The sequence below is a fragment of the Rhinatrema bivittatum genome, chromosome 3 (assembly GCF_901001135.1).
Source record: "Rhinatrema bivittatum chromosome 3, aRhiBiv1.1, whole genome shotgun sequence".
In the NCBI taxonomy this organism is placed as follows: domain Eukaryota; kingdom Metazoa; phylum Chordata; class Amphibia; order Gymnophiona; family Rhinatrematidae; genus Rhinatrema; species Rhinatrema bivittatum.
Genome location: NC_042617.1, coordinates 436,796,222 through 436,820,266, shown reverse-complemented (window position 1 = coordinate 436,820,266; position 24,045 = coordinate 436,796,222). Strand labels below are relative to the sequence as shown.

Below are 24,045 nucleotides of genomic sequence, written 5' to 3'. Positions count from 1 at the left end.
TGCGGCAGCAATAGGCGCTTAATACAACAGGCGCACAATAAGAATAATATGCGGCAGCAATAGGCGCTTAGTACAACAGGCGCACAAAAATAATAATATGTTCTCAGCACTAGGCGGTCATGAAAACAGCTCAATTGTATGCAATATGCTCTCAGCAATATGCCGCCAACAATACACGCTTAAAGGCTTTCAATAAGCGCTCAGTAATAAGCGATTAGCAATACACGCTGAATGATATTCAATAGGCTCTCAGCAATATGCGGTTAGCAATACACGCTCAATGGCATTCAATAGGCTTTCAGCAATAAGCGGTTAGCAATATACGCTCAATGGCATTCAATAGGCTCTCAGCAATATGCGGTTAGCAATACACGCTCAATGGCATTCAATAGGCTTTCAGCAATAAGCGTTTAGCAATATACGCTCAATGGCATTCAATAGGCTCTCAGCAATATGCGGTTAGCAATTTAGGCTCAATGGCATTCAATAGGCTCTCAGCAATAGGCGGTCAGCAATACACGCTCAGTGGCATACAATATGCTCTTAGCAATATGCGGTTAGCAATACACGCTCAATGGCATTCAATAGGCTTTCAGCAATAAGCGTTTAGCAATACACGCTCAATGGCATTCAATATGCTCTCAGCAATAGGCGGTTAGCAATACACGCTCAGTGGCATTCAATATGCTCTTAGCAATAAGGCAATATACGCACAAGGAAAAATAGAGCCGCGCCTATTACGGGCGCTCAATACCTGAACAGGGCCCACAAAATGGCGCCCTCCACGGCGTGCCACGCCGCCGATCCTCTGTTCCTCGGAGACCAGAAATAAGAGATGTACGCCTTACCTGATCCTCGGCACTTCCCGGCTGGAACCCAGGCGGTCTCCGGCTGCGGGGGGAGAGGGCAAGTACCTTCACCGCCGCGTTTGAGGATATGCACCCTCTGCCTCGTCCACGCCGGGACCGAGGCGCCTCGAAAGCCTCACCCGAACCTCGCCCGGGGGCTGTGTCCCTGCCGCGATTCGGCCACCGGACCGAGGACTTACACCTCCGGGGGATCACGGAAATCACCCCGGGAAACTCTACTGGGGGAGGGACCTTAGGGTATCACCGCAGGAGTGCGGGGCTCGATGCAATAGATGTTTTAGTAAGTAGAAAAAGAAAAGAAAAAGTAGATTTGGAAAACACGCTCAGCAAGCGTGCAGGCTCTCCAAACTGCTTTGGAGACGGAAATTACTAAGTTGCTACGCTTCCTGTGGGGATATATATACCCTGTGCTGACGTCAGATCCGTCTCCAACTGCTAGCACGCGGATACTATCCCATTCGTTCTGAGTCCATCTGGCTACACGCCAGGAAAGCAATAATTTTCTTTTCCCTGTACGTACCAGGATCAGTCCAGATGGTGGGATGTACCAAAGCCTCCCTAAATCGGGTGGGTCCCTGAGAACCCTGCTCGAATTACCCTGTCGCCAAAGGAACCCGAGTCGGAGACTGGCAAGTGAAGCCGATAACGTCTGGAGAACGTGTGTAGGGACTTCCACGTTGCTGCCCTACGGATTTCCTGCGATGAAACGTACTGAGATTCCGCCCAGGAGGCTGCCTGACCGCGTAGCGAGTGAGCCTTGACCCCTGCCGGGGGTTCCCGGCCGGCGCCGATATACGCCGACACCACCGCCTCCTTGAGCCATCTCGCTATTGTAGTCTTCGAAGCCTGAGATCCTTTGCTGTTCCCGGAGCAGAGGACGAAGAGATGGTCGGAGACCCTGAAGTCGTTGGTCACTTCCAGATAACGGAGTAGGATGCGCTTGACGTCCAGACGCCGGAGAGACCTGGAGGCATCCTCCGGAAAGGATGGGAGCTCCACCGTCTGGTTCAAGTGGAACGCGGAGACTACCTTGGGCAGGAACGAGGGAACCATTTGCAACAAGACCCCCGAATCCGTGAAGCGCAGGAAGGGTTCTCTACAAGAGAGCCTGGAGCTCAGAGATGCGACGCGCCGAGCCTATAGCCACCAAAAAGACTTTAGGATGAGGTCCTTGAGTGAGGCCAGACGAAGAGGCTCGAAGGGGGGCCCCGCGAGGACCCGGAGGACCAGGTTGAGATTCCAGGAGGGATACGGATTCTGCACCGGAGGTCGCAAGTGTTTAGCCCCATTGAGGAACCTCGTGATGTCCAGATGAGACGAGAGGTCCGGTCGTCCCGCGATGCGAGCGAACGAGACCAGTGCGGAAACCTGGACCCGCAGGGAATTGTAGGCGAGTCCCTTGTCAAGGCCATCCTGGAGAAAGGCCAGAATCTGAGGTACCGAAACCGTGGCTGCATGGGAACCGTGGTCAGAGCACCAGGCCTCAAACACCTTCCAGATCCCACGTAAGCGACTGACGTCGAGGCCTTGCGCGCCTTGAGGAGAGTGTCTACAACTGGGGACGCGTAGCCCTTGCGCAGGAGTCTCCCCCTTTCAAAAGCCAGGCCGCAAGACAGAAGTGTTCTGCCTGGTCGGAAAATACCGGCCCCTGACGGAGGAGCCGAGGCAGGTGGGAGAGCCGTAGGGGACAGTCCACAGCGATGTTGAGCAGATCTGCGAACCATGGCCGCCGTGGCCATTCCAGGGCCACTAGGATGACTGCCCCGTGATGGGTCTCTATTCTCCTTAGAACCTTGCCCACCAGGGGCCACAGTGGAAAGACAGAGTAGGAGCCGGGTCCGGCCAGGGAAGTACCAGGGCGTCCACCCCTTCTGCGCCGTGTTCCCTCCGTCGACTGAAGAAACAAGGGGCCTTGGCGAGCGTCGCTATGAGATCCATCGAGGGGGTCCCCCAGCGACGGGTGATGAGCCACATCGCCTCGTCGGAAAGAGCCCATTCTCCGGGGTCCAGAGTCTGCCGACTCAAGTAGTCCGCTTGAATGTTGTCCACCCCGGCGATGTGAGAGGCTGCCAGACGTTCGAGGAAGCACTCCGCCCAGGCCATTAGACGAGAGGCTTCGAGGGCCACCTGACTGCTTCTGGTGCCGCCCTGACGGTTGATGTAGGCCACGGTAGTCGCGTTGTCCGACAGGATGCGTACTGCCCGGTTTCTTAACAGAGGGAGAAACTGGACGAGTGCCAGACGCACCGCTCTGGTCTCCAAGCGATTGATCGGCCAGGCTGCTTGTTCCTTTGTCCACTGTCCCTGCGCCGAGCTCTGTTGACAGACTGCTCCCCAACCGGTCAGACTGGCATCGGTGGTGACCACTATCCAATCCAGCGTCTCGAGGGGGGGAGTCTTGAGCCAAATTCCGTGGTTCTAGCCACCAACGTAAGCTGTTCCTGGCGGTCAGGGGGAGAGGGAGAACGACCTGATAGTCCCGTGACACGGCTTTCCACTGAGATAGCAGGGCCACCTGTAGAGGGCGCAGATGCGCAAATGCCCACAGTACCAGATCTATCGCAAAGACCATAGAACCCAAGATCTGCAGATAATCCCAGGCCGTGGGTTCCTGCAGGTCCGCAAAGTGCTGAATCTGCTCTCGAAAGGCTTGTGCTTTGTCTGGACGCAGGAAGACTTTGCCCTGCGCTGTGTCGAAGCAGGCTCCCAGGAAGTCCAGGCACTGGGAGGGGCAAAGGCTGCTCTTGTTGAAATTTACCACCCAGCCGAGGGACTGGAGGAAGCGAACGACCCTGTCGACTGCCGCCTGCCCCTGTGGAAAGGTCTTCGCTCGGATGAGCCAATCGTCCAGGTAGGGGTGGACCAGGATCCCCTCCCGCCTTAGCGCGGCCGCCACCACCACCATGACCTTTGTGAAAGTTCTGTGGGCGGTCGCCAGGCCGAAAGGAAGGGCCTGGAATTGGAAGTGTTGGTTCAGAATCTTGAAACGAAGAAACTTCCGATGAGCCGCCAGGATCGGAATGTGCAGATAGGCCTCCGTCAGATCCAGAGAGGCGAGGAACTCTCCCTGATGAACTGCCGCGATGACAGAGCGCAGGGTCTCCACGCGAAAGCGGGATATCTGGAGCGCCTTGTTTACTTCCTTGAGGTCCAGAATGGGACGAAACGTGCCGTCCTTCTTGGGTACCACGAAGTAAATGGAATAGTGACCTGAGCCCACCTCTCCGGAGGGGACGGGTGAGATGGCTCCGAGGTCCAGGAGCCTGTCAGGGTCTGATACACCCCCAGGCGCTTGGGACTTGAACCGCAGGGCGAGAAGATGAACCTGTTTCTTGGAATGCGTACAAACTCCAACGCGTAGCTGTGCCTTAGGATGTCCAGGACCCACTGATCCGTGATGATGCTGGCCCACTCCCCGTAGAAGAGCGAGATGCGGCCCCCTATGCGGGGCAACGGGGAGAGGGCCGGCCTGGCATCATTGTGAAGGCTTGGCCGAGGTCCCCTGAGCCAAGGTGTCCCTAGGAGATTGGCGGCCCCGAAAGGGCTGGGGCCACGACTGAGACCTGGAAGAGAGTGTCCGGGGTCCCTGCTGCCTGGCGCCCCTATAGCGGCGTTGGGTGCGGGGACGATTCCTGGAAGAGGACGGACGATATGACCGCTGGTGGTCCTTGGGCAGATAATGTACTGCATTTTCCCCCAGCGATTTGATGATCTGGTCCAGATCTTTGCCGAAGAGAAACCTGCCCTTGAAGGGGAGGGCGCCCTGACTAGATTTGGAAGACGAATCCATGGTCTACATGGACTACAGAAACCATGGTCCTGGCTAGGATGCGCAGCAGGTCATGAAGGGCGTCAGCCCCGTAGGCCATGACTGCTTCCAGCCGATCCACTTGGGCCGCCTCCTCCGGTGGCAATTGCTGAGAGGTGAGGAGCTGCTGAACCCACCGAAGACCAGCCCTCTGGGTGAGCGCGCCGCAGATTGCTGCACGGACCCCCAGTGCCAAAACCTCGAAGACCTTCTTGAGGCAGACTTCCAGCTTTCTGTCCTGGAGATCACGGAGAGCCTTGCCCCCCGTGACCGGGATCGTAGTCAGTTTCGTGACCACTGAGACCGCCGAGACCACTTTTGGTACCTTGAGGAGATCCAGAAAATCCCATGGGAGCGGATAAAGCTTGTCCATAGCCCTGCCAACACAGAGGGAGGCCTCCAGAGTGTCCCACTCTCTCACCAGAAGCTGTAAGAAGGAATCATGGATTGGGAAGGTCCAAGCCAGAGGAATCAGACCCGCAAGTACCAGGTCCCCCTTCTTGCTGGAAGAGGCGACGGTGGGGGCCGGAGGCCCTGGCGGTTCGATGGGTGGATCGAGGTCCAACTCCTGAAGGACATGCGGGATGAGATCCACCAACTCTTCCTTGCGAAAGATCCTGAGGACACGCGGATCGTCGCATTCCAGGTGGGATGGCAGGAGAGTGTCTTCATCCGCGGGTGAAGCCGGGTCTCCCCCCAGGTCCGGCAGTGGTGCCCCCCCCCTCCCAGGGGAAGGGCCAGATGCACCCTAGGGCCCCCCCCCCCCCCGCTGTCCCAGGGGCTGTGACCGCTGTGTCCGCCAGGTGGGGGACCTTGGGGGGGGGGGGTGGATCCGAAGCTGGGCCCCCCGGCTGCTGCATGGTCTGTAGATAGGCCTTGTGCATAAGAACCACAAATTCCGCCGAAAACGCGGAGAGCCCCAGGGGGGGGGGGCGTGTGGGGGAGTCCCTCGGAGGCTCCGGGGGGGGGGCAGAGCTGGGCCCTGCTCCCGAATCGGCGGAGACGGATCAGCAAAAACCTCCTGCGCTCTTTCAGTGTCTGAAAAGGTGCTGTCCTCCAACTCCAAGATAGCTGCCGCTCCCGCCGAAGGTGGGGGCGGGGCTTGCCCCAGAGGCTCGCGGCCCTCCGACGAGCGCAGCGGCGAGGCTGACTGGGGCGCGGGGCTGCTCTCCCCACCAGGGAGACACCTGCGGCAGAGCCCCTCCCGCGATCCTCCAGACCCCGGGCCGCCACAGGAGGAACATCGGGGGCGGTGCATGACGCGGGCCCGAGGGAGGAACGAGCAGCGCGGGAAAATCTGGAGGCGGTAAACACCACAGGAGGAGCGGGAGCAACACACCATCGCTCAACTCTAAGGCCCCCCACCACCGAGGGCAGCAGAGGAATGTCACCTCTCTGCTGTGTCGGCCCTGGGGAATTTCACGTCGCGGGGCCGAGGGCTGGCCCCACCAGCATCCACCCCCGAACTTCGCTAGATAGAACAAGAACCTGTACGGAGCAAAACCCCACAGCATAGCAAACCAAAATAAAGACACTTACCCCAAGGAAACAGGGGAAGACTGAGTATACAGCCCTGCTGGCAAGAAACAAGAGCTCTGAGGAGCCAAGCAAAAAATCACAGAGCTGGTCTCACTTTGTTTTTTTTTGTTTTTTTTTTTTAACTACCAATGAAACTGCTTGATCCAACCTGAAGAAGAACAGAGAAGAGAAGAGTGTATGTGGAGAGTATCCACCTAACAGGGGAAGCACCAGGTTCCCCTACTCACATCTGCTGGAGTCAGAGAGATACTGAGGATCTAGGGAGGGTGCACCAGCTTATATGCCAGCACCCTCCGAAGTTTGCTCTGACTCCATCTGCTGGACAGGGGACATAACCCACCGTCTGGACTGATCCTGGTATGTACAGGGAAACCTTTTATCATTTTGCATATCCACTTTGATTATCAACAGTGTTTTGGTTTTTATTTTTTAAACAATGTTTTTAGTTTTAATTTTAAAATACTCCACAGAGTTGGTTTATGACAGCAAGAGAAACTTAGCCCCGTCCATAGATGAATGAATGACAGGTCCTTTTCACGCATTTTTTCAGGTTTAAATACCCAAACGGGAGTAGTCTATCTTTTCTTCTCAATAGCGTCAAGCACACGTTGTGCACAGATATTTTTACAGTCAGGACAATATTGGTATGTGGTATTAAGAGTATTTTTAAGTTTTTACATATCTTTTACTCACTCCTACTTTTTTCCTTTATGTTTTGTATAATTTTATATAATTTTTAATTTTGTCTCACATGTTTTAATCATTCTTGGTGGCGAGTCTGTGACATCTATGATACATGGCTCTGCTTAGTAATGTTTGGCTCCACTTATCGATGCATTTTAGTGCATTTTTCTGCACCACGTATAATGAGAACATTTCTTACACAATTGCATTTAAAAGTTGGTATGCTATTTTTATTTTGTGTAAAATATATCAAGATTGACCAAGAAATAAGTCCCTCAGTTGGTTTCACTCTTGTTGCAATCCTCTACTTTATCGCGGTGCTTCAGTCTTTTTAGTCACTTGCCACCAGCAATTTTTCGTTTAAATTAAGTTTCACTAATCTACTAGTTGCCTGTGGATCCAAAAGAAAGTTGTTTTATAAGTTTATCCCTCTTAAATTATCGTTGCTGCTTTTACATCCCTGTATACTGACAATTATTCATTGATATACAGCAATATTTTGATTCTGCGTTCTTATCCGAGACTGACTTATAAATTAGTTGGTTCCACTTTTCCTGTAGTTTTATTACTGTATCGCGGCGACAGTTGCCTTTTATTCACTTTTTACCGGCAAATCTTGTTTAAATTGAGATTGCCTTATAGATCGTGCCTCAGCCAGTCAGCTCTCCCATGCTGTTACATTTTTTCATTCGCAATACAAAATATATATTATGAGTTTGTGCCAAATTAACAGTTTTAATTTTTTTATTTCTTCAAAATTTCCACACTTAATTGTTTTTTTGCTTTATTTTTAATTTTTACAATTTTATATAGATTCTAAGCCACCAACCCAACACACTGTGTGATCTGGAGCCAGTAATTTTTGAATGTACTTGAAGTATGCAAACTGCTGCAAAGTTAAAAGGTAATTACTTATGTGCTGTTTTAATTTTTCTTACTTTTTAATTTTCCCACTTTTTATTATTTTTTAATATTTTTTACACTTTATTTATTAAATCTTATTTGTTTTTCTAATTTTTTAAGCATTCTTGCAAACAATTTGGAATGAGAATAACAATACGATAATCACAGACCCACTACCAATGTTTTTGGTCCTTAGATGGTGTCAGTCTGAATGAGGTAAAACCTTAAAATCTTATGACATTCCTCAGAGTTATATATAAATACATCCTAATGTTAAGCAAATGTTGCTTATCTGTAACAGGTGTTCTCACAGGACAGCAGGATGTTAGTCCTCACATATGGGTGACATCATCAGGATGGAGCCCAATCACAGAAAACGTCTGTCAAAGTTTCTAGAACTTTGACTGGCCCCTACTGGGCATGCCCAGCATGGCACTAACCCTGCAGCCAGCAGGGGTTCCCCTTCAGTCTTATTTGAAAGCTACAGGCACTGCCAAAAAATAAAACAAAACATTACGAACCCAACACCGCGGGGCGGCGGGCGGGTTTCGTGAGGACTAACATCCTGCTGTCCTGTGAGAACACCTGTTACAGGTAAGCAACATTTGCTTTCTCACAGGACAAGCAGGATGGTAGTCCTCACATATGGGTGAGTACCGAGCTGAGGATGTCCGAACATGCACCAAATGTACCCAAAGGTGTGCAACAGGCACAACAACTGGGCTGGAATTTGGCAGAGGGCATCCTGAACCCCACTGGGTAGGCGGAAGGGTGTTGGCATGTCACGTAGTAAATAGGTTACGAAAGACAGACTGGCCGAAGATGGAATATTGTCTTCTGGCTTTGTCCAAGCAATAGTGGGCTGCAAAGGTGTGGAGAGAACTCCAGGTTGCAGCCCTGCAAATTTCAGGAAGCGGCACCAAACGCAGGTGTGCTACTGAAGTCATCATGGCCCTCACAGAGTGTGCTTTAACATGGTCTTGAAATGGAATGCCTGCTTGCTGATAGCAAAAGGATATGCAGTCCGCCGACCAGGAGGAGAGAGTCTGCTTACCCATAGGCTTCCCTAACTTGTTAGGGTGGAAAGAGAAACAATTGAATGTTTTCCCTGTGGGCCACTGTACAGTCTAGGTAAAACGCTAGAGCCCGTTTATATTCAAGCATATGCAAAGCCTGTTCTCCTGGGTTGGCATGGGGCCTGGGAAAAAAAGATTAGTATGATGGATTGATTAAGATGAAAATCCGAAACTATATTAGGTAAGAATTTCGGGTGAGTGCGGAGTACTGCCCGATCCTGCAGAAGTTTAGTGTAAGGCGGATAGGTAACTAGAACCTGCAATTCACTAACTCTGCGAGCTGAAGTGATAGCCAAAAGGAAAATCACTTTCCATGTGAGACATCGAAGTTCACAAGAGTGAAGAGGCTCGAATGGTGGTTTCATGAGCCGACCCAGAACTAGATTAAGGTCCCAAGAGGGGGCCGGAGGACATGGTGGAGGCTTGATGTGCAGCAAGCCCTTCAAAAAATGTGTTACAAGGGGATGTACTGATATAGAGACACCCCCGATACCTTTATGGAAGGCAGCTACCGCACTGACATGCATTCTAATGGACGAAGTCTTAAGACCTGACTCTGATAGATGCCAGAGATAGTCCAGAAATTTCGGGATTGGACAGGAAAAAGGGTCAAGGGACTGAGAAGAGCACCATGACGTGAACCTTTTCCATTTGTAAGAGTAAGCTTTTCTCGTGGAAGGCTTCTGTGACGCAATCAAGACCCGGGAAACTGGCTCAAAAAGGTTAAGAGGTTGAAAGATTAACCTTTCAACATCCATGCCGTCAGGGACAAGGCTTGAAGATTGCGATGTCGTAGGCACCCGTCCTTTTGAGTGATCAGAAGCAGGTCCTTTCCCCAAGGGAATGTGCCTGCGGATGGAGACATCCTGAAGTACTGGAAACCACACTTGGCGTGGCCAGTGAGGTGCTATCAGGATCATGGTTCCCTTGTCCTGACATAACTTCACGAGAATCTGAGAGAAGAGGAAGTGGAGGAAATGTGTAAAGCAGACCGGTTGCGCAAGAGAGGTAGAATGAGTCTCTGGGCTGAAAGTGTTTGCTGCGAATAAGAGAGCAGTAGTTCTCCACTTTGCGGTTTTGTGGGGACGCAAAGAGGTCTATCCGAGGATATCCCCATTGTTGGAAGATGGAGTTCGCTACCAAGGAGTTGAGAGACCACTCGTGAGGTTGAAAGACGCGACTCAGCTTGTCTGCGTGGACATTGTCCACTCCCGGTAACTAGGTGGCCCTGTGGTACATTGAATGGGAGAGAGCTTCCTCCCAATATGTGCACAGCTTCCTAACACAGAAGGAAGGAGCCTGTGCTTCTACCACATTGCCACCTGGTTGTCCATCTGAATCAGGATGACCTGATTTGAGAGGCGATCCTGAAAAGCCCTGGGAGCATATCTGATTGCTCGAAGTTCCAGGAAATTTATTTGGTATTTGGCTTCCTCTGGAGACCAAGAGCCTTGTGTCTGCAGATTGGCTACATGGGCTCCCACCTGAGGTTGGAAATGTCGGTGGTGAGAATGATTTGAGGGTTTGGAACCTGGAAGGGTAATCCCTGGAGGAGATTGGTCTGATTATAACACCAGGTGAGAGACAGACTGAGTGAGTCGGTTATGCGGACAATGGCCGACAGAGGCTGAATAGCTTGAGTCCATTGAGACCTCAGAGTCCAGTGAATGAGTCTCATGGCCAAGCGGGCCATTGGTGTGACATGGACTGAGGACGCCATGTGTCCGAGGAGGACGAGAAATTGGCGGGCAGTCGTGGAGTGCTGAGACTGCACCAGGTGAGCAAGGGACGCAAGAGTCAGTGCTCGTTGTCGCGGTAGGACTGCTTTTGCCTGTACGGTGTCCAAGTCTGCCCCAATGAACGATAAGGTTTGAGATGGGACTAAGTAGGATTTGTCGTAGTTGACGAGAAATCCTAACGAAACTAGAGTGTGTAAGGTTAGATTGAGGGACGACAGAGCAGCTTGCTAACTGGGAGCCCTGATTAACCAGTCATCCAGATAGGGGTAGACGTGAACACCTTTGTGACCTGAGGAAAGCTACGACGACTACGAGGAATTTTGTAAAGACTCGTGGTGCAGACACTAGGCCGAATGGGAGCACTTGATATTGATAGTGCTTTTGGCCTACTAGAAACCTCAGGTACTTGTGATGAGCTGGAGTTATCGCAATGTGGATGTATGCGTCCTGGAGGTCCAGACAGCAGAGCCAGTCTCCTCTTTGTAGAAGAGGTAGAAGCGATCCCAAGGTGACCATCTTGAACTTTTCTCTTTGAAGGTACTTGAGGGCCCATAGGTCTAGAATAGGTCGGACACCTCCCGATTTTTTGGGGATTAGGCAGTACCGGGAATAGAACCCTAGGCCTTGCTGAGAGCATGGAACGGGTTCTATTGCTCTTGACTGGAGAAGGAGGAAAACCTCTTCATCCAGAAGAATGGAGTGTTCGGAACTTCTCCACATCTGTAGAGGTGGGGAATCCAGTGGCAGAGCGAGAAAGTTCAGATGGTAACCCTGAGCAATGATTGCCAATACCCATTGGTTGGATGTGATTGAATGCCACAAGTTGTGGAAGTGGCACAATAGACCTCCCACTGGTATGTGCGACAGATGAATCTGGCTGCTGCTCTCTAAGTGGAAGTCAAAAACCTGAAGCAGGTCCTGGTTGAGGAGCTGCTTGTGGTTTTTGTTTCCGTGTCAGATGAGACTGGGCTTTTTGATAAGATCTCGTGGCACGGGATCTCGATGGTGGCGGGTAAGACTTCTTCGGGCGGAAGTATGACTTCTTAGAGTCCTTTCTGAAAGGCTGTTTTGAGGAGAAGTCAGAAGGCATCAAAGAAAGTAGTCTTAGGGTCTCATGATGGTCTTTTAATTCTGCTACCGTCCATTGAATCTGCTTGCCAAACAGATTATCTCCGACAAGGCAGGTCGGATAACCAGTCCTGTACTTCTGGGCAAAGGTCAGAAGACTTGAGCCAGGCCCACTGCCTCGCCGAGATGGCAGCTGCAGACACTCTGGTAGAAGTGTCAAAAATGTCAAAAGATGTTCTAATTTCATGCATGCCTGCCTCAAAACCCTTCTTGACTAAGGTTTGTAATTGTTCTTGAAATTGCTGAGGCAGGGAGTCTGAGAAATCCTGTATCTACTTAAAAATGACCCTATTATATTGGGTCATATAAAGCTGATAGGTGGCAATTCGAGAAATGAGCATGGCCCCTTGGAATACTCTGCGACCAATGTTATCTAGGAACTTCTGTTCCTTTCCAGGAGAAACAGATAAGTGAGGCTCCATGGTGAGACCGCACCTTGAATACTATGTACAATTCTGGTCGCCGCATCTCAAAAAAGATATAATTGCGATGGAGAAGGTACAGAGAAGGGCTACCAAAATGATAAGGGGAATGGAACAACTCCCCTATGAGGAAAGACTAAAGAGGTTAGGACTTTTCAGCTTGGAGAAGAGACGACTGAGGTGGGATATGATAGTGGTGTTTAAAATCATGAGAGGTCTAGAACGGGTAGATGTAAATCGGTTATTTACTCTTTCGGATAGTAGAAAGACTAGGGGGCACTCCATGAAGTTAGCATGGGGCACATTTAAAACTAATCGGAGAAAGTTCTTTTTTACTCAACGCACAATTGAACTCTGGAATTTGTTGCCAGAGGATGTGGTTAGTGCAGTTAGTATAGCTGTGTTTAAAAAAGGATTGGATAAGTTCTTGGAGAAGTCCATTACCTGCTATTAAGTTCACTTAGAGAATAGCCACTGCCATTAGCAATGGTAACATGGAATAGACTTAGTTTTTGGGTACTTGCTAGGTTCTTATGGCCTGGATGTCTTTGGATAACCTGCAAAAAATTGTAATTAATTCTATTGAGCAAAATAGTAATACTACGGCAGAAATTAAAAATGTTCTGGGAAGACATAATAATTGTTTGGTACAGTTAGAGGAACATACTAAAGTTATGTCTAATCAGGTAGATAACCTTAAGGAAGCAAATAATTCCTTTATTAAAGATGGTTTGGCAATTCATCGGCAGATGGAAATACTAGAAAACCAAAATAGAAACAGAAATTTGAGATTATTAAATTTCCCTGAAACTAGATTACTGTCCCCCATTGAATTGCTAAAAAAATATTTTATTGAAGTATTAGCTATTACAACAATTGATGATACAGGAATATCCAAACTTTATTACATTCCTAAAACTAGAGTAAGGACACAAGAAGGACTAGAAGAAATGGATGTTGTCCAACATTCCCCCAATTTAACTTCTTTTTTAGAAGCCTCTACAGATGACATCCCACAAAGGTCTACTTTACTTGTAACTTTCTGTAGGGAGAAGGATAAAAATCTAGTGTTACAAAAATATTTTGAACATAAAGATTATAATTTCTGTGGACAACAGATTCAAATATTCCCAGATGTGGCCAGAGCCACGCAGGAGAGACGAAAACAATTTTTGTCTTTAAAACCGCGAGTAGTAGCCCTAGGCGCTACTTTCTATTTAAAGTTTCCCTGCAAGTGCTCTGTGACCTATCTGTGGAATACATTTATTTTACAGGAACCTTCCCATCTGGAGTCCTTCTTAGTGGACAAAGAAGTTGGTTGAGAAAAAATTTAAACTGCTATAAATGTATATTCTCCGAAATTGTAATCTGAGATTACATATTTTTGTTTTATTAATGTATGTATAAGCCTCCCATAATGTAGACTTGATACCATTGATACTGTTAAATTGTGAGGGGTATAGTATTTGTTGAGAAGGATGATGTAAAAATGGGTATTTTCCTGTTTTTTTGCAATGTAAATTGTATAAAAACTTAATAAAATATAAATTAAAAAAAAAAAAACTAATCGGAGAAAGTTCTTTTTTACTCAACACACAATTGAACTCTGGAATTTGTTGCCAGAGGATGTGGTTAGTGCAGTTAGTATAGCTGTGTTTAAAAAAGGATTGGATAAGTTCTTGGAGAAGTCCATTACCTGCTATTAAGTTCACTTAGAGAATAGCCACTGCCATTAGCAATGGTAACATGGAATAGACTTAGTTTTTGGGTACTTGCTAGGTTCTTATGGCCTGGATTGGCCACTGTTGGAAACAGGATGCTGGGCTTGATGGACCCTTGGTCTGACCCAATATGGCATTTTCTTATGTTCTTATGAGGCTTTGACCTCTTTGCCCTTTTTTGTGCAGACTCTACCATGACCGAGTGGTGATCTAGCTGTGATTTTTGAAATCCTGGGGCTGACTGCACCAAATAGGAAGTGTCAGCTTTCCTGTGTACTGGAGCAATTGATCCAGGATGTTCCCAGTTCTTCTTGAGGAAATCGAGAAGGACCTGATGAATGGGAATAGAGGTGATTAACTTAGGGTCATCCAGGAATTGGAGCAACTCCATCATCTGGTGCCTATCATCCTGTTCCGTCTGTAATTGAAAGGGAACTAATTCAGACATTTAAAAGCATAAGAAATTGCCATGTTGGGTCAGACCAAGGGTCCATCAAGCCCAGCATCCTGTTTCCAACAGAGGCCAAACCAGGCCACAAGAACCTGGCAATTATCCTAAACACTAAGAAGATCCCATGCTACTGATGCAATTAATAGCAGTGGCTATTCCCTAAGTAAACTTGATTAATAGCCGTTAATGGACTTCTCCTCCAAGAACCTATCCAAACCTTTTTTGAACCCAGCTACACACACTAACTGCATTAACCACATCCTCTGGCAACAAATTCCAGAGCTTTATTGTGCGTTGAGTGAAAAAGAATTTTCTCCAATTAGTCTAAAATGTGCTACTTGCAAACTTCATGGAATGCCCCCTAGTCCTTCTATTATTCGAAAGTGTAAATAACCGAGTCACATCTACTCGTTCAAGACTTCTCATGATCTTAAAGACCTCTATTATATACCCCCTCAGCCTTCTCTTCTCCAAGCTCAACAGCCCTAATCTCTTCAGCTTTCCCTCATAGGGGAGCTGTTCCATCCCTTTTATCGTTTTGGTTGCCCTTCTCTGTACCTTCTCCATCACAACTATATCTTTTTTGAGATGCGGCGACCAGAATTGTACACAGTATTCAAGGTGCGGTCTCACCATGGAGCGATATAGAGGCATTATGACATTTTCCGTTTTATTAACCATTCCCTTCCTAATAATCCCTAACATTATTTGCTTTTTTGACTGCTGCAACACACTGAGCCGATGATTTTAAAGTATTATCCACTATAATGCCTAGCTCTTTTTCCTGGGTGGTAGCTCCTAATTTACAACCTAACATCGTGTAACTACAGCAAGGGTTATTTTTCCCTATATGTGGACACTATACCTTGCACTTGTCTACATTAAATTTCATCTGCCATTTGGATGCCCAATCTTCCAGTCTTGCAAGGTCCTCCTGTAATGTACCACAGTCTGCTTGTGATTTAACTACTCTGAATATTTTTGTATCATCCACAAATTTGATAACCTCACTCGTCGTATTCCTTTCCAGATCATTTATATATATATATTGAAAAGCACCAGTCCAAGTACACATCCCTGAGGCACTCCACTGTTTACTCTTTTCCACTGAGAAAATTGACCATTTAATCTTACTCTCTGTTTCCTCTGGAGGAGAACGCTTCCTACTTTCAGTGGGTGAAGGTGGTGAAGGTAAATCATCGGTGTCTGTTGAAATATCATCACCCCAGGTATAAGGATCAGTACCTGTTCCTCTAGGAACTAGAGGGGGACAGGGTGGTTGGATACCTGAAGGTCCCGGTCTAGGCTCCGAAGGAATTGGAGGAATTACCGGAGGCACTGATGATGGCATCGAAGGCATCAATGGATGACTCTGTGGTGCTGATGGACGTATCAGCACAGATGGAAGGGTCGGTGGCGAGGGACTTATTGGCATCGATGGTTGAGTCAGAACTCCCGATGGAGGGATGCAGAACGGTGTTTCTCCTCCCGATGATGCGGTCAGTGGGGAGGGCATCAGAGCCATCGGAGACCCAGGATCCATCGGTGGAAAAACGTCCATAAGCGCTTCCATCCTGGATAGCAGCGGTGCCAGCGCTGCCGGAATCGGGTCGATGATCGGTTCCAGAGGTGGTGCCGATGCCGGAGGAACCTGAAGACGTTGCATCACCTTGTCAATGGCCTCCTGAACCATCCAGTCCAGTTTTTCTCGGAGACCTGGAGCAAGCAACTCCGGAACAGAAGGAGGGAGAGGCATAGCCGGAGGGACCACCGTTAAAGGCGGAGTCGCGGCTCCCAATCCCCGATCGGGTGAGGGTTGCCTCAGTGACCCGGTCGCAGGAATGGTCGGTGCCTTTCCTGGACAGGGTTTCTTAGACGGCGGCTCGGACGATAGTGAGGTCGATGATTTCGCTCCCTCGATGGTCAGAGTCTTACGGTGTCGATGGCGATGTTTCTCCCTGCGATCCCGAGGGGGAGTAGAGGGTGTCGATGGCCGAGAAGTCGTCGATGCCGGTCGGTCGATGCTGGCGCGAAGTAGACGGTGCTGGTTATGAAGATGTCGATGCAATGGACGAGTTGGGGTTTGAGCACGGAAGAGAAGCTCCATCTTCTCCATTCTGGCCTTGCGAACCTTCGGTGTTATTAAGGCAATTTGGTGTAGGTCAAGACATCATGCTCGCGTCCTAGGCACATTACACAGACTTTATGGAGGCCTGTGATAGACATGGTGCGGGTACAGTCCGGGCACAGACGAATTCCCGACGCCATGGCAAAAATCGAGCCGCGGTACGGTCGACGGCCAGTAGGCCGCGAGGGCCAAACTAGATGGTAATCGACGGAAAATGGGTAAAAACGTACCGGACGATCGCGGACTGAGGGGCAACTTAACTTTAAGTTACCCTGCCCCTGCCCCTCACTAGTCTAAATCTGATATTAAATACGGCTAAGACGGAACTTCTTATCATCTCTCCAGAAAATAGTAACCCCTCTCCGTGTCTTCCAACCAACCCACTCACCACCCAAAAAAGGGACTTAGGAATAATTATCGACAACCGTCTTAACTTAAAATCCTTCAAACAAACAACAAAAGACGGCTTCTATAAACTACAGGTTCTGAAAAGAATCAAATCTCTCCTTCACGTGCGAGACTTCAGAACGGTCCTTCAAGCAGTTATCTTTTCTAAGATAGACTATTGTAACTCTATCTTACTTGGACTCCCTTCCGCATCCATTAAACCCCTCCAGATGCTCCAGAACTCTGCTGCGAGAATTCTGACTAATACCAGGAGAAGAGATCACATCTCTCCCACTCAAGAACTTACACTGGCTGCCGATACACTTTAGAATTATCCACAAATCAATCACCATCATCCATAAAGCTATCCATCACCATGCTATGCTCGACCTACAAATCCCACTCAAACGACACACATCCACTACTAGACCCATCAGAGAAGCCTACAGAGGATCACTCCTCGTTCCCCAAACCAAAACCACACATCATTTAACGCTCAGAGACCGAGCCTTCTCCACAGCCGGACCTTCAATGGAATTCTATTCCCCCGGATCTGAGACAAGAACCATGCCTAACTACATTCAGAAAAAGACTTAAGACTTGGCTTTTTAAGCAAGCCTTCCCAGATCCCAATTGAATGACAGCATCATTTTTTTAAGAGACTTCACAATATAATGTAAATAGTTATTCCTAACTGCTCAATTATCTTGCTCTAATTCTTCTCCCCAGTTATATATACCTTGTTGTAATGTAACTTTATGACCTCTTTGCACTTGTTAATGTTTCGTTTCTGCGTTTCACACCCCCCTTGTTATATGTAAACCAGCATGATGTGATTTCTAATCACGAATGCCGGTATAGAAAAACTCTAAACAAATAAATAAATAAATAAATAAATAAATAAATAAATAAAGTAATTCTGTGAGGAATCTCTTCAGAGCTCCTTTACTGCGAGGCTACTGCTGCGCGGAAAAAAAAAGAAGACTTAAGGGGGACCCCTGCTGGCTGCAGGGTTAGTGCCATGCTGGGCATGCCCAGTAGGGGCCAGTCAAAGTTCTAGAAACTTTGACAGAAGTTTTCAGTGATTGGGCTCCATCCTGTGATGTCATCCATATGTGAGGACTACCATCCAGCTTGTCCTGTGAGAAAGTATAATTTTTTTTATTTTTTTTCTGATAGGTATGAGAACTACATTGCTTCCTGTCATATGACAAAATCTGTCATGAACAGGTAAAAAGTGCCATGGTCTTCTTTCTAAATATGTTTTTCTGTCCTCCTACTGTTTTCTCTTTTGCATGATCTTTTTAATTAACTTATATGAAAAATGTTCTTCTGTATGTTTATGATTTTTATTAAAGTTTGCATTTATTGTTTTATTTTTAGCCCTGAACCCCTGAAGCTCCATTGGGCGAAACTCAGGCCTTGAGTTGGGCACTGACTGGAATACTGCTTTATTAATAAACAATTTTGAGGACTTCAGCTTCTCTATTTTATATACCTCACGGCTTTACTAGACAGACTTCCTTCTTGTTTTTTGGGCCAGATCGTTTTCAAAGGCAGTTTTAAAATGAAATTCTAGTGCATAGATCACCCAGCCCTCTCTAAACCTGCCCCCCTTTCCTCACATTGTGGAGTGGGCAATTTTTAAAGGTGTGTTTCCAAGGGCACACTCCAGTTCACCTGTAGAAATCCCTTTAAAAACTGCCTCCTAAAAACTTTAAACTATGCTGCACTTGAGTCACATTTCAAAAACAGAAACAAGAAAATAGCACATACAACTACAAACAGACCGAACACTGAGGAAAAAAAATGGAAGTATGAAAGAAAAACAGGAATAAAATACATAAAAATAATTACATGAGTATAACTAAAATAAACCTTGCTCTTCTGCTCCAGTTCCATCACCTCGCAGAAGAAATTAAACCTAACTTAATTCTCTTGTTCCCTCTTTCTCTGCAGCCATTTTAACAAGCATCTGTTTCTCTCTCATAAAATAGTACATAGCTCTACCTTCATCTTCTTCGATTCTTCTACTTCTGATGCTCCATGAACTTCATCTCTGACTTTAGAAGCTCTAAATACTCCAGGTCCTAAAATGATATAAAATTTTGTAAAAATGTAGACAGGATAAAAAAAAGTTTAAGAAACCAGCTAAGAAGAATATGTAAAACAAACTGCTATTCTGTGTTTCCCCCATTTCCCATCATTATTTTTGATTTCCCTCACCTTATTGTAACTTCTCCACTAGCAGATAGCTCAAGGGTACGATGTAGCTACATCAGCAAGCACCTTTGTAAGAGGACATGTTAAAGGTTGGTTACATGAATGTTATGTTATGGACTTAACGATCAGCCAGTATAGGTGTAAATACCATATCTACCTGCTATTGACTTACATAAACTGCCACTAGTCTCTAAAAGCTGAGTATCAGTACCTTGCATTCATTTTAAGGTCTTATGTTTAAGAACATAACACAAGAAATTGCCATACTGGGTTGACCAAGAGTCCATCAAGCCCAGCATCCTTTTTCCAACAGTGGCCAATCCAAGCAACAAATACCTGGCAAGAACCCAAACACTAAGTAGACCCCATGCTACTGATGCCAGTAATAGCAGTGGCTATTCTCTAAGACAACTTGATTAATACCAGTTAATGGACTTCTCCTCCAAGAACTTATCCAAACCCTTTTTAAACCCAGAAACACTAACTGCACTAACCACATCCTCTGGCAACAAATTCCAGAGCGTAATTGTACAGTGAATGAAAAAGAATTTTCCCCAATTAGTTTTAAATATGCTACTTGCTAACTTCATGGCATGCCCCCTAGTCCTTCTATTATCTGAAAGAGTAAATAACTGATTCACAATTACCCATTCTAGACCTCTCATGATTTTAAAGACCTCTATCATATAACCCCATCAGCCATCTTCTCCAAGCTGAACAGCCCTAACCTCTTTACCTTTTCCTCATAGAGGAGCGGTTCCATCCCCTTTATCATTTTGGTCACCCTTCTCTGTACCTTCTCCATCGCAACTATATCTTTTTTTATATGCGACGGCCAGAACTGTACACAGTACTCAAGGTGCGGTCTCACCATGGAGTGATACAGAGGCATTATGACATTTTCCGTTTTATTCACCATTCCCTTCCTGATAATTCCTAACATTGTTTGTTTTTGTGACTGCTGCAGCACACTGAACTGACAATTTCAATGTATAGCAAATGTTGCTTACCTGTAACAGGTGTTCTCACAGAACAGCAGGATGTTAGTCCTCACATATGGGTGACATCACAGGATGGAGCCCAATCACAGAACACTTTTGTCAAAGTTTCCAGAACTTTGACTGGCCCCTACTGGGCATGCCCAGCATGGCACTAACCCTGCAGCCAGCACCCTTCAGTCTTATTTAAAAGCTACAGGCAATGCCGAAAAATAAAATAAAACATTACGAACCCAACACCGCGGGGCGGCGGGTGGGTTTCGTGAGGACTAACATTCTGCTGTCCTGTGAGAACACCTGTTACAGGTAAGCAACATTTGGTAGTCCTCACATATGGGTGAGTACAGAGATGAGGATGTCCGAGCATGCACCAAATGTACCCAGGTGTGCAAAGCCTTAGGACTGGGATAAAATTTGGCAGAGGGCAACCTGAGCCCTAACGGGCAGGTGGAATGGTGTTGGTACTTCACTTTGTAAACAGGTTACGAAGGACAGACTGGCCGAAGATGGAATCTTGTCTTCCGGCTTTGTCCAAGTAATAGTGGGCTGCAAAGGTGTGGAGAGAACTCCAGGTGGCAGCCCTACAAATGTCAGGAAGTGGCACAGATCGTAGGTATGCTACTGAAGTCGCCATGGCCCTCACAGAGTGTGCTTTAACACGGTCTTGAAATGGAATGCCTGCTTGCTGATAGCAAAAGGATATGCAGTCCGCCAACCAGGAGGAGAGAGTCTGCTTACCCATAGGCTGCCCTAACTTGTTAGGATGGAAAGAGACAAACAATTGAGTGCTTTCCCTGTGGACAGCTGTACGGTCTAGGTAGAACGCTAGAGCCCATTTACAGTCAAGGGTATGCAGAGCCTGTTCTCCTGGATTGGAATGGGGCCTGGGAAAAAAGGTAAGTAGTATGATGAATTGATTTATATGAAAATCCGAAACTACCTTGGGTAAGAATTTAGGGTGAGTGCGGAGTTCTGCCCACTCCTGCAGAAGTTTAGTGTAAGGCGGATAGGTAACTAGGGCCTGTAATTCGCTAACTCTGCGAGCTGATTACCAAAAAGAAAATCACTTTCCATGTGAGATATCGAAGGTCACAAAAGTGAAGAGGCTCGAATGGTGGTTTCATGAGCCGACCCAAAACCAGGTTAAGGTCCAAGAAGGGGCCAGAGGATGCAGTGGAGGCCTGAGGTGAAGCACACCTTTCAGAAAACGTGTTACAAGGGGTTATATACTGATATAGAAACATCCCTGACACCTTTATGGAAGGCAGCTACCTCACTGACCTGACTCTGATAAGTGCCAGAGATAGTCCAAAAACTTCGTGATTGGACAGGTAAAGGGGTCAAGGGACTGAGAAGAGCACCATGACGTACACCTGTTCCATTTGTAAGAGTAAGATTTTCTCGTGGAAGGCTTCCGTGAAGCAATCAAGACACAGGAAACTGGTTCAGAAAGGTTGAGTGGCTGAAGGATTAACCTTTCAACATTCATGCCGTCAGGGACAAGGCTTGAAGATTGGGGTGGCTGAGGCACCCGTCCTTTTGAGTAATCAGAAGCGGGTCCTTTCTCAAGGGAATGTGCCTGCGGATGGAGAGATCCTGAAGTATTGGAAACCACACTTGGCGTGGCCAGTGAGGTGCTATCAGGATCATGGTTCCCTTGTCCTGACGTAACTTCACAAGAGTCTTCGAGAGAAGAGGAAGTGAAGGGAATGCATAGAGCAGACCAGTTGTCCACGAGAGGGAGAATGCATCTCTGGGCAGAGTGTGTTTGCTGCGAATGAGAGAGCAGGAGTTCTCTACTTTGCGGTTTTGAGCAGACGCAAAGAGGTCTATCTAAGGATACCCCCATTGTTGGAAGATGGAGTTCGCTACTGAGGGGTTGAGAGACCACTCGTGCGATTGAAAGATGCGACTCAGCTTGTCTGCCGACACATTGTCCACTCCCGGTAACCAGGTGGCTCTGAGATACATCGAATGGTAGCGAACATCTGCCCATATCTGTGCAACTTCCTGACACAGAAGGAAGGAGCCCGTACCTCCCGGTTTGATGATATACCACATGGCCACCTGTCCGTTTGGATCAAGATAACTTGATTTGAGAGGCAATCCTGAAATGCCCTGAGAGCATATCTGATTGCTCGAAGCTCCACGAAATTTATTTGGTGCTTGGCTTCCTCTGGAGACCAAAATACTTGTGTCTGCAGATTGGCCACATGGACTCCCCAGCCGAGGTTGGAAGCATCGGTGGTGAGAGTTAATTGAGGGTCTGGAGCATGAAAGGGCAAGCCTTGGAGGAGAATGTTCTGATTTCTCCACCAGGCAAGAGACTGATGGAGTGAGTCGGTTACATGGACAATGGTCGACAGGGGCTGAATGCTTTGGATCCATTGTGACTGTAGAGTCCACTGTATGATTCATGGCCAAACGGGCCATTGGTGTGACTTGCACTGAGGACGCCATGTGTTCCAGGAGGATGAGAAAGTGGCGTGCAGTCGCGGAGTGCTGAGACTGCATCTGGTGTGCAAGAGACATGAGAGTGAGAGCTCGCTATCGAGGTAGAAAAGCCTTTGCCTGCAAGGTGTCCAAGTCTGCCCCAATGAATGACAAGGTTTGAGATGGGACTAAAGAGGATTTGTCACAATTGACGAGAAATCCTAATGAAAGTAGAGTGTGTAAGGTTAGATTGAGGGACAACAGAGCAGCTTGCTGAGTGGGAGCCCTGATTAACCAATCGTCTAGATAGGGGTAGATGTGAACACCCTAGTTCTTAGGAAGGCTGCAACCACTACGAGGCACTTTGGTAAGACTCGTGGCGCAGACACTAGGCCGAATGGAAGCACTCTGTACTGGCAGTGCTTGGGGCCTACTAGAAACCTCAGGTATTTGTGATGAGATGGAGTTATCGCAATATGAGTGTGTGTGTCCTGGAGTCGAGAGAGCAGAGCCAGTCTCCTCTTTGTAGAAGAGGAAGAAGCGAGCCTAAGGTTACCATCTTGAACTTCTCTCGCTGGAGGCTCTTGTAGGTCCAGAATAGGACGAACCCGTAGGTCCAGATTAGGACGAATGCCTCCCGATTTTTGGGGGATTAGAAAGTACCGGGAATAGAATCCTAGGCCATGCTGAGAGTAGGGTACGGGTTCTATTGCCTTGGACTGGAGAAGGAGGGAGACCTCCTGATCCAGAAGGATGGAGTGATCGGATGTTCTCCACTTCGGTAGAGGTGGGGAGTCCAGTGGCACGGAAAGAAAGTTCAGATGGTAACCTTGAGCAATTATCGCCAGTACCCATTGATCTGAGGTGATTGAGTGCCATATGTTGTTGAAGTGGCACAATCAACCTCCCACTGGTATGTGAGGCAATGGAAGCTGGCTGCTGCTCTCTAGATAGAAGTCAAAAACCTGAAGCAGGAGCTGGTTGAGGAGTTGCTTGTGGTTTTTGTTTCCGTGTCTGATGAGACTGGGCTTTTTGAAAAGGTCTCGTGGAACGGGATCTGGCTGGTGGCGGGTAGGACCTCTTCGGGTGGAAGAATGACTTTTTAGAGTCCTTTCAGAAGGGCTGTTTTGAAGAGTAGTCAGAAGGTATGAGAGAGAGCTGTCTTAGAGTCTCATGATGGTCCTTAATTTCCACCACCGTCTGTTGAATCTGTTCTCTGAACAGATTATCTCCTACACAAGGTAGGTCAGATAACCTGACTTGTACCTCAGGGCGAAGGTCGGAAGACTTGAGCCAGGCCCATCTCCTTGCCGAAATAGCTGCTGCAGATACTCTAGTAGCATTATCAAAGATATCATAGGATGATCTGATCTCATGCTTGCCTGCCTCAAACTCTTTGTTTACTAGGGGTTGGAGTTGCTCTTGAAATTGGTGAGGCAGGGAGTCTTAAATCTTGTATCTGTTTAAAAATGACCCTATTATATTGGGTCATATAGAGCTGATAAGCGGAAATTCGGAAAATGAACATTGATCCTT

General features: G+C 47.6%; 1 protein-coding gene across 7 annotated transcripts in view; it reads right to left on the bottom strand.

The window, feature by feature from the left end:
- DCDC2C (doublecortin domain containing 2C) overlaps positions 1–24,045 on the bottom strand; it is a 376,475-nt gene that overhangs the window by 28,678 nt on the left and 323,752 nt on the right. For 6 of the 7 annotated variants that reach the window (XM_029595811.1, XM_029595812.1, XM_029595808.1 and 3 more), the window contains one exon: positions 18,866–18,945. In XM_029595811.1, coding sequence (XP_029451671.1) covers positions 18,866–18,945 — 80 coding nt within the window. Of the gene's footprint in view, positions 1–18,865; positions 18,946–19,080; positions 19,145–24,045 lie in introns of those variants that run through there. The other variant, XM_029595815.1, reaches the window with a different exon arrangement.